The sequence below is a fragment of the Thermobia domestica genome, chromosome 10, assembly GCF_964235325.1.
Source record: "Thermobia domestica chromosome 10, izTheDome1.hap1.1, whole genome shotgun sequence".
NCBI classification, from domain to species: domain Eukaryota; kingdom Metazoa; phylum Arthropoda; class Insecta; order Zygentoma; family Lepismatidae; genus Thermobia; species Thermobia domestica.
In genome coordinates this window covers 87959333-87977148 of record NC_137463.1, presented here as the reverse complement: position 1 = coordinate 87977148, position 17816 = coordinate 87959333, and the positions used below count along the sequence as shown (strand labels likewise).

General features: G+C 33.9%; 1 protein-coding gene across 2 annotated transcripts in view; it reads left to right on the top strand.

Moving 5' to 3' along the window:
* The window catches only part of LOC145662533 (AP-5 complex subunit mu-1-like), an 89449-nt gene that overhangs the window by 5275 nt on the left and 66358 nt on the right, over positions 1–17816 (top strand). For both annotated transcript variants that reach the window (XM_081728198.1, XM_081728197.1), the window contains exons 2-3: positions 6024–6142; positions 17177–17354. In XM_081728198.1, coding sequence (XP_081584324.1) covers positions 6024–6142; positions 17177–17354 — 297 coding nt within the window. The remainder of the gene's footprint in view (positions 1–6023; positions 6143–17176; positions 17355–17816) is intronic.

The window sequence follows — 17816 nt, the reverse complement described above, 5'->3', positions numbered from 1 at the left end:
AGTCTCAAGAGGAAATACCATTACAATCCGCAACACTCCACAAAGGCAGAAATGGTTGAAGTTTATTACTATTTTTGATTTTATAGGTAATGATAAGTTCCATAGAGCAAAATCGGCGAGAGATATCGAGATGCATTTTTTTAAAAATCAACCCATCGTTCCAAGAATAGATTCCATCTTCTTCGTTAACACTTTATTTGAACCGAAAGTGTTCAAATTAACCATTTTCGGTTTTAACACTTGTCGCGATAAAACGAAAATTTTAATAGATAGCGACAAGCAATTTTCTGGAATCAATTCAGGGTTTTAAGAGAACATATCGTCATAACCTGCATCATTTTTTATAACTGGAAATGCTTGAAATGTACTACTACTTTCGGTTCCAGTACTTATATTCATAGAGCAAAAACTATAAAAGATATCGAGAAGAGGTTTTTCTGAAATCGATTTAGCGTCCTAAGAATTCAAGCCAGAAGTGGTTCAAATTAGCCATTCCTGCTTTCAATCTTTATCGCCATAGAACAAAAACGATAAGTGATAGTTAATAATGGCTTTTTGATACGGATTCAGCATCCGAGGAACATATTCTATCTTTGATCTTATTAATCTATTCCAACCAGGAGTTTTACTTGTGCTACTTGTTGTACTGAAGTTTGAGTATTCAATTCGCTTAGATTGGAAGTCTACCGTAGTTTTACATTGTGAAATGAAACTCACTTGTTTCTCTAAAAAAACAGGAAGCAGGAGAAATGTATCACAACCATAGCTATCCATGCGGGGGGGGGGGGGGGGGGCGATCGGGCGATTCCCCCAGAAGGACACTTTCTTATTTTATATATAAATAAAACCCATCCCAGAGTTTGGAGCTCTTAAAAGTAGGTCTAAGTGGCAATATTAAACCCCGCGCCACCCCTCCCCCAGAAGTCCGTCCTGGATCCGCCCCTGATCACAACTCCTGGTTTCAGTATTGATCTCCATAGAGCAAGCATGGTAATCACTAGCGAGTAGCATGAATTTAGTACCTTGGGAAAGGACTATCTTCAAGTTTTATCCTCTGGTAGAAATTTACTGCCACTTCTAATTGCAATAGTATCACTATAGAGCAAAAATGATGAGATAAGGATATATATATATATATATATATATGAATCCAGAATTCGAAGATTGTCACCTCGATCGCTATCCCTCTATGTAAACCGAAAATGGTGAGAAGCTACAATTTCCAGTTTCATAATAAACAAAAACCATAGCCGGAAGCATTTTTTGATATGAATTCTGTGCCACAATGGTAGTTTTCATCTGTAAGTTTAATGCAACGGAAAGTGATAAATACTTAATAAATCCCCGGTTATAATATTGATTCTCATAGAATGAGAGAGATACTGGGAAGCTACAATCCTTTCTTTTAAATATATAATTTCATAATCCCAAGAAAAGATTTCAAGCCCTGCCCATTGGTCTAGTGGCTAGCGCGTCCTTTGATGCGTAGGGTCCCGAGGCTAGCGTGTATTTGAACGTGTTACGGTGGTTCGGAGTCCACTTTAAAATGTAGGTCCACGCCTTGTATAGTCTCGCTCGATACTGAAAAGGGACGCTGAACTTCAACAACCAAATAAAAACTATTTCATCTTAATAATTCTACTGAAGTTAGTAGCAGTAAAAACTAATACGAAAACGAAGACCCACCTATTTAAAATTTGAATTCTCGTTTGATGAGATAATTATAGTCAGATATTTAGTTTTTTCTCCGACCGTGTATAAAACATCTTTAGAACAAATAAACCATTCAATAATATTTTGTTAGTTTTTAATTGCCTATTTTTGAAAACAATCAAATTGTGTTTGATACTGACTTAGTGAGTTATAGAAAATAAGAGAAATGAATGGGGGACTTTAGTGAGGAGTCTTTAGAATCAGTATCAGTACATATAATCACTTCATGTTTCATATTTTGTTAAAACCAATTGTTAAAAGTCAATTTATTACAGAGTTGCCTGATACTATCACGATCAGTTTATACAGGATCACTACTTCGTAATTTGTTAGTCTTTTTTTTACATTATAAAATATATTGTCGATAACGCATTGATAGTCACTATTAGTAAATAATTATATTTTAATATTCTGTAAAATGTAAATTTTACATGTTTACCTTTGTGAATTATTTCTAATTTATATCCCGGGCCGCGGTGGCTCAGTGGTAGAGCGTTCACCTGTGGTGGTTTGGGTCACGGGTTCAAACCCTGCTCCCGCCAAGTGAACTTTGTGGTGGGCAAACACCGTGTGCGTGGGTTTTCTCGGGGTTCTCCAGTTTTCTCCACTTTCTTCATTCCACCATTTCATTCATCTCCCATCATCACCGTCTCCTTTAGCCTAACCGGCATAACCGTGGGGCGTAAAACTCAAAAATTTCATTTCATTTCATAATTTATATCCCTCAAGAACCGAGAACCAATGGTCTGTACATCACAATATTTCGTGCTGAGCTCGCACTCGTACAAGACTCGTTAAAGTCTATGACCGTATCAACTTTGACCAATATCGGATGAGTTTAACGCGTTTTAATGAAATTTCTTGATTTTACTAAGTTCAAGTCCAAATTTTCTGGACAGTATTTTGAAAAAAAAATACTGCTACCAGCTAGTCAGAGCATCAATGCAACTATTTACTGTCAGCAGTTGAGCCGTATCCAAGAAAAAACTCAAAACTCTGGAGCCAGCACTTCTGAATCGCAAAGGGGTCCTGTTACAGGACAACGCTAAGCCCCACGTGGCTAGGATGACCCGGGACACCATTCTACACTTTGGATGGGAAACAATTGCATTCGCCATACTCCCCGAACATTGCACGGTCCGATTATCACCAGTTTCATTCCTTGGACAATCAGCTTAGAGAACGCCAGTTAAAATCCCTATTAGAGGTGCAAAATGCACTTGATTCCTTCTTCGCTTCACGGCCCACCAAGTTCTACCGCGATGGAATACATGTCCTTCCAAAACGTTGGCAGAAGGTCGTCGATGCTAATGGAGACTATTTTTGATCTTCCAGGTGCGTCTTAGGTTACATATCGATGTTCGAAGGTGGTGGGTGAAAAAGCGACAGATCTTTCGTGGTTACCTTTATAGTTAATAAGCTCGTCAAGATCTACCACCATGCCAAGTTTCGTAAAAATTGGATGAGTTCCATCTTTCGCGTTTTAATGAAATTTCTTGATTTCACTGATTCCAAACCTAACATTGATAGCTAATAACTCAGGAACAAAAAGTCTGTACACCATAATATTTTATACTGAGCTTCCATGCATACCAAGCTCGTCAATATTTACGATCCTACCAACTTTCGTCAAGATCATTTGAGTTTAATCAAATGCATCTTAGGGAAATTTCTTGATATCACTAACTTACAACACTAATTTGATTAGCAATAACTCCGGAACCAAGGTCCCAAACACCATAATATTTAACGTGCGTACTAAATACATCGCAGTCCATAACCATACTAATTTTGGTCGTGATTGGATGAGTTTCGTCAATAGTAGGCATTATACACTATCCTTTCATTAAATCCAAATCCAAGTGGGCACAATAGCTGTGTTAGAATGCTTACCTTTTGTGCATGGGATCCTAGGTCAAGTAAGTTCGTGGCAGACAATATCGTGTTCGTGGATTTTCCCGGGGTACTCCCATTTCCTCCCACATTATCATTCCATGAATTCCGAAATTTTCGAAAAAACTTTTAAAAAATCGAAAAAACGAAAAAAAAATTATTTTCGAAAAACGAAAATCGAATAATTTTAAGCGAAAAACGAAAAATGAAATTTCTGAAAATTGAAAAACCGATTTTTCGAAAAAAAAAGGCCATCTCTAATTTGGGGTGGTTGATGCGCAGATTTAAAATAAAAATAAAAATGCTAGGTGTAAATATTTAGACCTTTTAATAAGACACAGTATTAATTCATAGCGTACAGCGGGACGAAGAGATACTTTCACGTGGGGATTCATTTCATAATCCGTCGACGTGAGCGAAGATAAGAGAGTAGCATAGAGGGTTAGGGTGGCGATTATTAGGACGCAATTTAAGTTACAAGGTATTATGAGGGTTTTATTATGTGGAAGTCTTCTTTTATGAGTGATAACAAGGCAATGACAATTGTCATTTTATAATCTTTCTACTTCATTATTTTAGTTAGATATGTCCCACCTGTGTAAATAAGTTGCATAGCTATTACTCTTTCTGTGTGTGTAAATGAAATGAAATGAAATGAAATCTTTAAGTTTTACATCCCACGGTTATGCCGGTTAGGCTAAAGGAGACGGTGGTGATGAGATATGAGTGAAATGGTGGAATGAAGAAAGTGGAAGGAAACGGGAGAACCCCGAGGAAACCCACGAGCACGGTGTTTGTCCACACGGCGCGAGCTGGGATCGAACCAGGGATCCTAAGCACCGGAGGTGAACGCTCTACCACTGAGCCACCGCTTCCCCTCTTTCTGTGTGTGTGTCAATTAATAGCTTTTACGCATATATTTATTAAATATTAGCACACAGATTCTTAATCTCTACATAATTATTGTCTTCAGAGATTAAAACAATAGAAATGTTTAAGACTGTAATTGTCACATTTTAAATTCTAGATTTCAAGTCAGATAAATAAAGCATCTTATTGATTGTGTCTGTAAGAGTTTTTCTAAGCAGCTTTGACCGCTTAATTCTGTCAATAGGTTAATAATATAACCTTAATAAGATGTCATTCACATGAACCTCGATTTTGTTTATAAAAACATGACATTTTTTTCGTACAATTTATCTAAGCTTAAAATGAAACCTATTTGTGAGCTAGTTATATACAGTGCTTTCAAAACGTCGCTCAACGATGGATTATGGCAAAGGGAGAAACAGAAACACTTCAGTACAGGAAATGTTGAAAATAGTGTGTCTTAGCTTGAAGACACAACCAAATCCTCCTACACATTTTTGCTGACGCTCGAACTGAAGTTTGGTGACCGATAATTATGTAAATTGTGTGTATCTTACATGTAATATCGTCCTTCGGTACTTTTGAGAGTTTCAAGTGGATCCTGATACTGTTAAATGAATATTGTGAACTACTTTCCAGTGAAAAAATCTTTCACATGTTCTCTGTACGTGTCACCGGCGCGAAACACATGCTTAACCAAAGTAACACTTGTTGCTCCATTTTAAACATTGTAACACACACTTGTATAACTCGATACTCAACAGAACTCTGACCGACTTTCGAGCACAGCGAATGGTTATAATGTAGCACGAACTGTCTTTATTGTGAGCAGACATCTGTATTGAGTTGAAAGTTAAAGTCGTCTTCGTTTCTGTCTTTGTCGGACGTTTGCGTAATGTAACATACACATACACAAGTTCAAAAGTGAATGTTTCAATTTCTCACAAACTCCAACATCCACTGTGGAGTACTTTCCTTGAACGCATTATATATATACACTCTTGAGTTGTAACACACATATGTGACATTAAACACTTATGTCAAATTAAAATTTGTATTAGTAATTGTAAGAAATAAATGAGTATATAACACTTATGATACACTGGAACTACGATCGTTGATATTTAAACTTACATGCTTTAGCTTTTCTCTGAGTGTTTCCAGTTGTTTAAGTGTATACCCAACGAGAAAAACAAAGTCACAATGAACCAAATACTAGTGTAATAGCATTGAAGAGTATTTTTTAGATAATATTGTGTGTATTTTTGTATATTGTACATAATGTTATGATCGAAAATTATTCTAATTTTGTAAGTTTATCTTTCTTTGTTTATTTATTCCATTCTAGTTCAATTTGTGTACTCTTTGTTTTATCAAATACTAGCTGCTTGGCCTATTTATAGAAATATGTTGCAAGTATATATAAATCAAGATGATAAGAATCTATCGCAAATACAAGAGAAAGTCTAATGCACATTAAAGAAATATATATATTTAAATTTAGTACTATTTAACAAAGAAAGAAATTAATCTTTCCTTTTTTTAAGGTATTTTGGAACTGTTGAGGTGAAGTCACAATCTTTGCTTGGTGAGAACTATATATCGCTTCCTTCTGAAGAAGAATTCGTGAATTCATTGTTGGTAGAAGTAGGACTTTTGAAGAAAGGTAAGATGTTCTTGACCCTTAAATAATTGGAAAAATATTTTCCGTAGTTTGTCGAACTGAAGAAAGTCTAAACATTAGTTTTAATACGCTCTTTACCCAAGCTGAAATAAATGTGAAAAATAGCATTTGCGGAAGATTTGTATGTACAATTTCCTGACTGCTCCTGACTGACGGACAAGTGAACTCTGACTGCTTAGAAGAATATGATTACGACAGATCAATAACAGTGAGATTAAATAATTCTTCTTACTCCTGAAGAATAGTCTTAATTTTTGTACCTTCTGGAAGACAGTGGAGGTATATAAAGCTGTTAATGTGCCTATAAATGCTATGCATAATACTGTACTACTGTACACTATATCGTATTACTGTACGATTCAAATATAAATTAAAGAAACCTTTCATAGAGAGTTCTTATTAAAATGTACGATCTTGTTTGAAAAGGGAAAAGAAGAAGATACACTTTTTTTTTTTTTTTTTTTTTTTTAAAAAAAGAAAGAGCTGTGTTTTTATTCATGAACAGGAATTAATTACACAAGTTTGAATCTTCTTTGGCTGATTGAGTTCATTATTTCAAGCTAAGGTTTTAAAACTTTGCGAGAATATAGTTATTTAAAAAGAAAACGGTGGCCAGGCGTTTTACTGTAGGATTATACTTTAGAAATTCTTAAATACAGAAATAAGTTCTACTCCAGTGATACTTTGTGCTTCTTTAATAATCTATTTTGCAATTCTAACATTACCATAATCAAAATAAAAATGCCTCGCTAACAATAACCATCACAATATGTTATTGCTAACTCTTAAAAATTAAACTATACTTAAATCTAACTCACTCACTTACTGCGAATAGTACTAATTACCTTTTATTATTTAGCTAACATAGTAGCTACTACAACGTTAGTATTGGTAGTTGTTAAGTCAAACCCCAAATCTGTATAACTGAATCACAGAATGTGCTACGGAATAAATGATCCGGTAACATTTATATTTTATTGTATAGGATTTAGTCATAAATTTTTGTTCTACTGTAATTCTATTATTATTATTATTATTATTATTATTATTATTATTATTATTATTATTATTATTATTATTATTATGTGCATGTGAATACATAACTTATTCAATAGACAATATATTATGGTTCCTACTGGCGAGAATTGTCCTTTTTGTAGTCAGCCCATTTATGATAGATAAAAGTCCATCAAATGTAATACTTGTTTAATAAAGTGTCATTTTGCATGTGTTGAATCATATTCGAAAATGGACAGTAGTTCCATTCAGCTATCTGAATTTTTATGTAATAACTGTATAAAGGGTGACAGGGTTTCTGAAGTAGCTCAGAATGATGATAATCTTGGAGATTTTGAAAAGTAAAATTTTGAAGATTATTTGGAAAAAATTTTGGAAAATAAACTGAGTGATCTGAAGAGAGTATTTTTAAGGGAACTCGAAGGCTTGAAAGAGGAAATAATGCAATTAAGGTCTCAAAATGAAAAACTTGAAAAAAATCCTGAAATTTTTGATGAATGTATCAGTATAACCTTCTCATAAAAATTCTAAGGTTGTTGATATAAGTGATCCTGATCATTTCCCAGAATTAACTAGAAATGAGAATATACAATTTTTAGACTGTAACCAGGAAGAAGTAGAGTTTGATGTAAACAAAGATCAATGGGTTCAAGTCATTTCACGTAACAAAAGGAGATGAGAGAACAAAAGATCAAGGGAGACAGATAATAGAGGGAATTTCAGCACTGGTTTAAATAAAAAGTCATCGTAAGTTTACTTCTGGTAGTGGTCCTGATAAAATTGATTTGGTTGCTAAAAGTAGAAAAAGGGCATTATTTCTTAATAGATTTGACCCATCAGTAAAAGAAAGTAATATTGAAAATATTGAGAGAAATAGAAATGTAACTTATGTCAAATGTACTAGACTAAAAACTAAATACGATACCTATGCCTCTTTTCATGTTGAAGTGTTTGAAGCTGATTTTGGAATTATTAATGATCCTACGATTTGGCCCAGTGGTATATTAATTGGTCCGTTTTATGGCAAACTCTTAACAACTAATTCTGAAAATCAAATAAATAATGTTAATAACAATAACTAGCTCAATATGGAAGTCCATATTTTGTATCAAAATGTTCGTGGACTTAGAACTAAAAGTAATATATATTTTTTCCTTCTGTTGCCGACTGTTCTTTTGATATTATTGCTGTAACTGAGTCTTGGTTTAATTATAAACAACATACTGATGACTATTTTTCTGAAACTTACAAATGTTTCCGTTCCGACAGGAATTATATTACTGATCAACGTAGCAGAGATGATGGTATTTTACTAGTAGTTAAAACAATATAAATTGTCAAAGGAGATTTGACTTGGAATCTGAAATCGAGTGTGTTTGGATTGAGATTGATACATTCAATGGGAAAAAATTATTAGTTGCATGTTGTTATTTTCATCCAACTTATTCTGTTACTAATTATATTGTCTCAAAAGTGAACTTTTTGAACTATGAAGTAGTGATTATTGGTGATTTTAATATATCCAAAGTTGATTCGACTAATAGAAATCTTTCAAATGATATAAACTATTATTCTAAAATCAAGGCTAAAATTCTATTTAATTTCTTAGATGATATGAATTTGAACGTTGATTCTGGGACGTCTGGTCTCGATTTAATTTTGTACAATACTTATGTTCAATCTAGTAATTCTGTAGCATCTCTGGTTCCGCCTGATCACTATCACAATCCTATTGAAATTATTGTTAAATTCCATCTCTAATACAGGAGATACCAAGTGATAGTTTTTTTGTTATATCAAAAGGATTCCTTTAGTAACCAAATCTTTCTTTATATAAAGAAGTCCAAGGGCTTCCCTGGGCCAATATTTTGCTGAATCAAGATATTGACATTGTTGCTCAAAATATTAATGATGTTATATTGAATGCAATTAGGAATAATGTTCCTTTAGTAACCAAATCAATTTCCAAATGTCCGAGATGGTATTCTCGTAATGTAATTTATTTGCTCAATAAAAAGAATAATGCTCATAAGAAGTATAAAAGAACACAATCTCTTCAAGATTATAATGTATTTTCTAAATATCGTTCTGGTTTTAAGAAGCAACTTACTATTGATAAAACTAAATATTATAGTAAAATTAAGAATAGTTTAAAAAATAATCCTAAAAGATTTTGGAAGTATACGAATAACAAAAAAAATGCTAAAGATGGACATAAGGCAATATTAGTTGACGACGAATTTTTCTCTGATCCTCGATTGTTATCTGAAGCTATGGCCAAGCAATTTGTAGCTGTTTATCATAAAGATGAAATTAATGTGAATGACGATAATGATACTTTTATGTCCAGTCAATTTTGTAGTGAACAAATATCTTTTTCTACTAAACAGGTACTTGATGTTATTAAAACTTTAAATGTTAAAGCTTCTGTAGGTCTTGGTCAAATTCCGATTTTTATAATTAAAGGAATATCTGAAATAATTGCACCAATTTTGACATCATTGCTTAATTGGAGTTTAGCATCTCATTTCTATCCAAATGTATGGAAAACTGTTGTTGTAACTCCAATTCCGAAAACTGATGGAAGGTCCGTAACTGATTATAGACCTATCTCTATTCTTGACGTAATACCTAAAATTTTTGATCAACTTATTTAGAATTATCTTTATAATTCCGTCGAACATTGAATTATTTTTGAACAGTATGGTTTTATGAAGGGTAAATCAACTAAACTAAATTTGAATAAATTTTTGACATTGGTTTCTCCTGTTGTTCATAATCGTGGTCAAGTCGATACAATCTATTTTGACTTTGCTAAAGGTTTTGACAAAATATCTCATTATATTCTTCTTAAGAAACTTGATTCTTTTGAAATTCCTAAATCTTTGATACTTTGGTTCGCTTCCTACTTGCTTGATCGTAAATTTGTAGTTAGATATATGGGTTGCAAGTTATCTGTGTACAAGATTTCTTCGGGTGTTCCTCAAGGATCCAATTTGGGCCCACTATTGTTTATAATATATGTCAATGACATTGGTAAATATTTGAAGTATCCCTTTTTACTCTTCGCGGATGATTTGAAGATCTTTTCCGAAATAGTAAGTAATCAGGATCACCTTAGATTACAAGCAGATATTAATTCAGTTTATCAATGGTCCATACAAAATTTACTTCCCTTGAACATGAACAAAATAAAAATTATATCGTTATCTAGGAAAACGAATATATCCTATTTTTCATACTCAATAAATCAGCATACAATTCAAGCTGTTTCAATCAACAAAGACCTACGTGTTATGATGGATTACAAGTTATTATTTGACCATCTTGTTTCAACCATCGTATCTAAAGCTAGAAGGAATCTGGGACTTATAAAATGGGTTGCCAAAGATTTTAAACACATTGCAACATGTAAAATCTTATATTGCGCTTATGTTCGATCCCATGTGGAATTTGCTAGTTTAATTTGGAATCGTAATCTTACAAGTATCACTCAAGTTCTTGAGTCAGTCCAGAGTTCTTTCTTGGCTTGGCTAAAATATAATTCAAATTACATGAAATGACTAATAGGGAGATTCTTGCTAAGCTTGATTTATTAGTTTTTGAAGTTAGGAGAATTCTAAGGCAAATAAGATTTATTCATGATATAATACATGCTAGAGTGAATTTAATTGAATATTTATATATTAAAGTTCCTCCGTATAATTCAAGGGTTTACCGATCTATACTATGTAACAATAAATTGGTTGGTTCTCCACTATTTGTTAGTGTTGACAATATAAATAAAAAATCTCTCAAAATTGATCTATTTGATCCGAATTTTTCTTTACTTAAAAAGACAATATTTGGAATTTTTACTTAGTAAATATATAAAATTCACCCTGGTTTGGTATATTGTCTATTGAATTCTTATTGTCTTTGTTTTATGTACCTTGTTATATCTATTTATGTCTATTCTTTGTAATTTGTATATTTTCTTTGTAATTTGTTCATTTTTATTATTTTCATTATCTTTTACTCCTTAATAATACATCATGGTCGATTCAATAGCTATTTAATTGAGCTTATGTTGTAACTTTACTTTACAATTTAGCTTGTATCAAGCTCATGTGCTAATCTTTTATTTTGTATTTGGTTGAGATGATTTGATATATTTTTAATTTACTTATTTTGTTTTATTTGTATTTCCTTTGTAGTCTTTCATTGTATATTATTGTACATTATGACCATTTTAGCTTCGGCTGTGGTCTTTACTATCAATAAATTCAAATTATTATTATTATTATTATTATTATTATTATTATTATTATTATTATTATTATTATTATTATTAGGGTTATTGGAATTTAGGAATATTAAAAACTGTTTTAATGTGTTAAATAAGCACAAATACGTACAGTTAGGAACTAATACTAATACTAATTATATCTTAAAACATTTTGTTAAATAATTCAACTATATTTTTAAGTATCTGGGAACAATTTAGTTAGTAAGGTGCTTACAATAATTACCTTAATTTTCTAAAATGAAAGTTTAACATAATAATTTTTTTTAAAAAACTTTATTTATTTAAGAAATTCGTCGTGTTAGTTGACAAACTACTCGGATACTAGACAACTGGGAACAAATTGCTCTGATTGGTGACGGTCTTCTTTGATCTGCCAATCGTATTGGTTAATTGTGTAGCTACTCATAATTTATATTCAAGCAGTTCAGGTGCTGGGTTTATAGAAGAAGCAACCTATTTATATCTATGACGTAAGTTCAGTGTTTTAAAAGACAAGGGTTCAAAGAAATGGGTTCAAATGCAAAGAAAAATTTATATTTACTAATAAATTAAATGGTAGGCCTATATAAAATCAGCTGATCGCAAATAGCTGAATTGTTAAGTGTGATTTATCACTGTATTGCGAGCGGTAATAATAATTAGAAATAACGTAAGTTAAAGGCTAATGGTCACCGCAAGAAACAAACCCATCACTAGGAATTACTTTCCAAGAAGATCGTCGTCATCTTCAGCCTAGGCACACTTCGAAAAGGATTTAAACCATAGAAAAGAAATTATAGATAGGTAAAAATGCTTAAAAATAATTTTAAAAATATGCAAAGGAAAAATCTTCTTGTCACTAGAAATAGACATATGTTAATAATAATTCACTTGTCACTGTCCACTGTTGTTTAATGTTTTTCTTTTTTCATTACCTTCCAGACGGCGGAAATGAGTAGTAAAAACACTCTCCAAATGGCATTTATGTCACCTTTATCTGAATTGAGTGCCAGTTTCTCTTTATGAATGTAATAAGCTTCTTTAATTTTCCGTTCTGTTGCTGTTTTTGCTTTTCCGATCAAATATGAATTAGCAATGTTGTTATTTTCTTTGAGATGTGATGCCAATCCAGATAACTGTTGTAAGCTACGAGATTTGGATGTACGAATGTGCTCAGCGATTCTGGTAGAAATATTCATTTTCGTTTGACCTATATATATTTGGTCACATTAACAGTTAACTCGGTAGACGCCACTACTTTGTTGGGGATCAGTAAAAAATTATTTAAAATTTGTAATATATTTTTGTATAGATTTAGGAGGTACTTCGGTGACCTTGTGTTATATTTATGCAATACCTTCTTAATTTTTGCCGAAATACGTGGGACCAGGAGGACGCCAATCCATTTGTCCTCTACGGCATTTATTGTTGGCCGATTGTCGGTGCTGTCAATCTCCCTTTTTACCTGTTTGTACCACTTCAGTAATAAAGATTTTTGAAAACCATTTTGTTGTCCAATTTTAATTACAGTAAATATTGAATTTCTTGGTTGAGGTCACCAGGAAGATCAGAAAGTAAAGAGCTCTCCTAAAGAAGTTTTCCCAAGTATTCAGAGTATGAAGCCATGAATGGAATGACTTAAAATGAATATGCTTTGTACCAGCAGAAGGTTTACGATATACTGAAGTAACAAACTTATTGGCTTTTCTTTTGATGGTAATATCAGGGAAGTTAAGAGCTCAATTTTTTTCCTTCAAGTTCCATCGTGAATTTGATTCTAGGATGTGTCTGATTAAATTCATCGAATATTTTCTTTAAATCCTGATATTCCTTGTACAGAATTAAGGTATCGTCAGCATATCGAAAATACCTGATGTGAGGAAATTTTGGGAGAATGTTATAGTGGTCGCGACGACTCGTGAAACGTGGGCTCTCCACGAATCATAGAACTGCTTTCCCTCACGTGTCATGAATCGGAAGAATTCGGTATGATTCGTGGAGATGCCTTCCGAACGCATCCTTGAGAAAAAGTGAAACAATGGGAGAACACAAACAACATTGCCAAACTTAAAAAGCATGACAAACAAGTGAAGGAAACAACACTTAAACAAACTATAAATCGAACACTAATTATTTGAATTAAACGGTAACAGTAGTAATAGCAAAATGTAAAATAATAACAAAAATAACGACAACAAGAATAACAACGAAACGAAACTTAGTTGCAATCCAACAACACTGCACCCTCAGGAAATGCTCTCCGTACAGCACAAGAGACGACACTGACAAAATTTCAGGTGTGGGGTTGACGACCGGGACACACCCTCGCGTTCTATTGGAGGGTGAAATTGGTAAATCTAGGTCAAGCTTTACGAAATGAAATGAAATCTTTGTTTTACGTCCCACGGTTATGCCGGTTAGGCTAAAGGAGACGGTGATGATGACTAATGAATGAAATGGTGGAATGAAGAAAGTGGGAGGAAACGGGAGAACCCCGAGAAAACCCACGCACACGGTGTTTGTCCACCACAAAGTTCACTTGGCGGTGGCTGGGATCGAACCCAGGACCCCAAGCACCAGAGGTGAACGCTCTACCATTGAGCCACCGCGGCCCCAAGCTTTACGAGTCCTCGCGACTACTACAGTTTCGAACATGTCCAATACCAGGTTCAAAAGTATTGGAGAAAGAGTATTGCCCATGGCCAGTCCATTGTCCTGACGAAAGATGGTATCTTCAAATTGAAAAACATTATTTCTAAGGCAAAAAGCTATTAGTTGAGAGACTAGTTGAATTTCGTATGGGTTTACTTTTATTTTAAGCAAGGCAAGTTCCACTGCCTGTATTTCTTTGTGAAATGACGTCTTGCGGCTCCAGATTGAAATTCGCCATATTTGTGTTGGACTGTGTAGAATTAATTACTCTGGTCTAAAGTTCAGATTATAAAAGCAGTAAGTCCACCAAACTTAGCAGGTGGATTTTGCTGTTTTTAAAAGGGAACATCTGTAACTAAAGCAGAAAGTTTATAATTCAGTGCAGGTTAGGATATTGTTAGCTACTCAGTTTTAATTAGGCCTACTTGTCATTATCAACATTTTGTTTCCATGAAGTGTGAAAGCATAATCATAGCCCTTTAAGTGTTCTAGGTAGTTCCCTTCGGGCGTAGGATATTTAAACAGTATTATGTAGTCATGCTGTATTGGGGGTTTGGGAATTCGTCACACACTAATGTAGCCAGAGTAGTTTAAATGTAACATTGAAAATTTTCAATTATAATAACGTGTAAACGTCTTGACTCTGCACTTAATGTAAATTTTCTGGCTTGCAATGCACCTGGTGGCCTCGCTGCTTTGAAATGATCGTAATTTCCTTTTGTTCTTTTACTCCATACCTTTAACATAACAGTCAGTGATGTTATGAAAATTGCAATTCATATACAGGGTGTCCGAGAAGTCCTTCCCTGATTACAGAAATTGATAACTCAGGCTAGAAATAAGATAGAAATATGAAACTGGTGTTGAATTGTTTACGAACTATAAAAGTTTTGGTCACATCAGTACACTTCCACATGAGCACCCTTGGTAGCACGTAGCACATCTAGGCGATATTCAATTTCCATCCACACATTAGCCAACATCACTGGAGGGATCGATGCAACGACTGTGGTTATTCGTTGCTGCAGGGTTTCAAGATCTGGTACACGTGTACGGTAGAACTCATCCTTGACATAACCCCATAAAAAGAAGTCTAATGGGGTTATGTCAGGAGAGCGTGGAGGCCAAGCTGTTGGTCCATCACGACCAATCCATCGCAAAGTCATATCGACTTGTACCGTCGTCGGGCAACAAGGCCTGAACGAGTTGCACTTTATAAGCACGAAACAATAAACGTTTGTGTAAAATGTTATGGATAGAGCTTTTTGGCATCTGTAATTCACGTGAGGCCCTGCGCACCGATTTCTTAGGACTTCTCAGAAAAGACTGCCGCACAGCCTCCACCGTGTCTGCTGAGGTTCTTGGTCGACCAGATCTCGGAAGGTCAGCAACCGACCCTGTGTTCTTGAACTTCTCATACCAGGCTTTAATGCTCTTGACATCAGGTGGAGTCCTCCCAAATGTTGTCTGGAACTGTCTCTGCACCGTGGTTGGTGATCGTGTCTCATGGTACCACAGGACACACTGTGCCTTCTCCTGGTTGGTTGGCATGGCTTCTTGGGCTTCTTACTTACGTATTACAAACCTAAAACCAAAAAATTGTGACTTGGTAAAACAGAACAAACCTAACACAGACAAAAACTTTTATAGTTTGTAAACAATTCAACACCAGTTTCATATTTCTATCTTATTTCTAGCCTGAGTTATCAATTTCTGTAATCAGGGAAGGACTTCTCGGACACCCTGTATATTAAACGGGACACTCCTCACCTTCACCGGATTTCACGTTCCAATGATCTTTATACGGTTTGGACATGTTGTTCGTCTTCAATTTTGCACAACAATGGTAGGCTAACTAATTGAAATAATATTGTTTCTAAAATTCAGTATTAAAACGTAGATCCGTGCTCAGTGGATATAGCAATTATAGCAATTAATGGATACAATATACCATATTGAGTCATGTGTATACAGTAGTTTAGTAGAGGCGTGAGTAGTATGGTAAATGTAGTGGAATATATAAGTGCCTATATTATATTTTGACATGTAACTGAAATGACACATGTTAAGAATGTGAATTCTACTCCTTGTGTATACTAATTTCGTAAACTGAATGGTAATTGGAAATACAACGCACTTAACACATTTTCGAAACCCAGTGTATCTTTCGAATGTATTTGCAGTGACTCCTAAGTGATATATCATTGGTTGTTAGAGCTTCTTATGTGTGATGTTGGCACAAGTATACAGTCAATGTATTGTTATGGTTTAGTCTGTAACTGATGTAAGCGAGATGTTCCAAAACTATATTGTCTCCAAATTCTACTAATAGACATTATAAACAATCCTGCAAGTCTAATAAAATTAATTTATAGTACTGTGGTAGGTAGCCAATGCATATTCAATGTGGGAGTGTAGGAATTTACGAATATTATAATAAACGGTGAATGTATATGTAAATTAATCAAATACATGGAAAAGAGAGAGAGAGAATCGTTTTAGTTGTAGATAAATTTCTGGATGCTTATATAATGCGTTTTTACATGGACATGGAGATTACATAAGTTATTCAAGGAATGACATGCAGTCAACTAGATTCATCGTAACATCTACAATACTTCAAGTTTTTTTTTTTTTTTTTTTTTTTTTTTTTTTTAATGATACTAGCACAAGCCAAGATCCCAATAGTTATTTAATATCATAAAGTTCCTTAGCAGGTGGATTAAAAGAAGATAAAAGTTTGAAATATTTAGGTAGCAGATACCAAAATTATTGTTATTTGGAACTGAGAATTATTGATTTGTCTTGCTAATTTTCTGTCGTCCAATGAGGGGTGGCATGCTCGGCAGTGTCCTTCCCTGGCCTTTAACTTTTGTGTGAGTATACCTATGGTAGTTGCAACTTAAAGCTTTTAATCTTTGTTGTTTAATCTCTCTGTCAAAGCATAAGCGAGTTGAAAGAAACGTTGTGATGTTCGTTTCTTAACCGTATTCAAGTAAGCAAACGTGATGCTTTTAATAACAATAATTTACAACACAAGATTCTCCCTATCGCATTAAATCTGTATATTTTTTTTCTAGATGAATTTGTGGAAACAAGAAACAGATGTGATAAGCCTGTTCAGTTTCCAGTATTTGAGCTTCCAACGAAACAAGGGCCTTTGTGGCCTGTTGTCGTTATGGAATATGGGGAATTGATATATTGTGCCTTGCCGCTTGTGGATTCCACTTCTAGTAGCAGTACGAAGTTAGTGGATTTGTAAGTATGGCTTTCCTCTTATTATCAAAGTTGATATAGTAATGTAATTGAGTTTATATTTGGAACAGAGTTACTTTGTCATACTTGCAATCTTTCTATAGTGATTTGTTTTAATTCGATTTAGATAGTAAACTGAAGAACAGTGCAGTTTTACTTACTTAGTCGGCAGGAAGAATAAAACTCATCGTTTTGGCGAATGTGACTACTTTCTCTTGCGGTCTGCCTTGTGGATTTATAACTTAGATCGAACATCTCTTTCAGTGCCCTCACTTTTTCCTTAAGCCTTGATGTTGAAGATGTACTAGTTCTTCACATTTTCGCTACATTGCCGATCGTCATTAACTTTTTGTGACAGTTTTTGATTATTTTTGCGTTCACTAAGTTATGTATATCTACCATCTTGACTCCTTCTCCGCCGTTGCACTTGGATAACAGACTACTATACGACCTCCCTCATGTTTT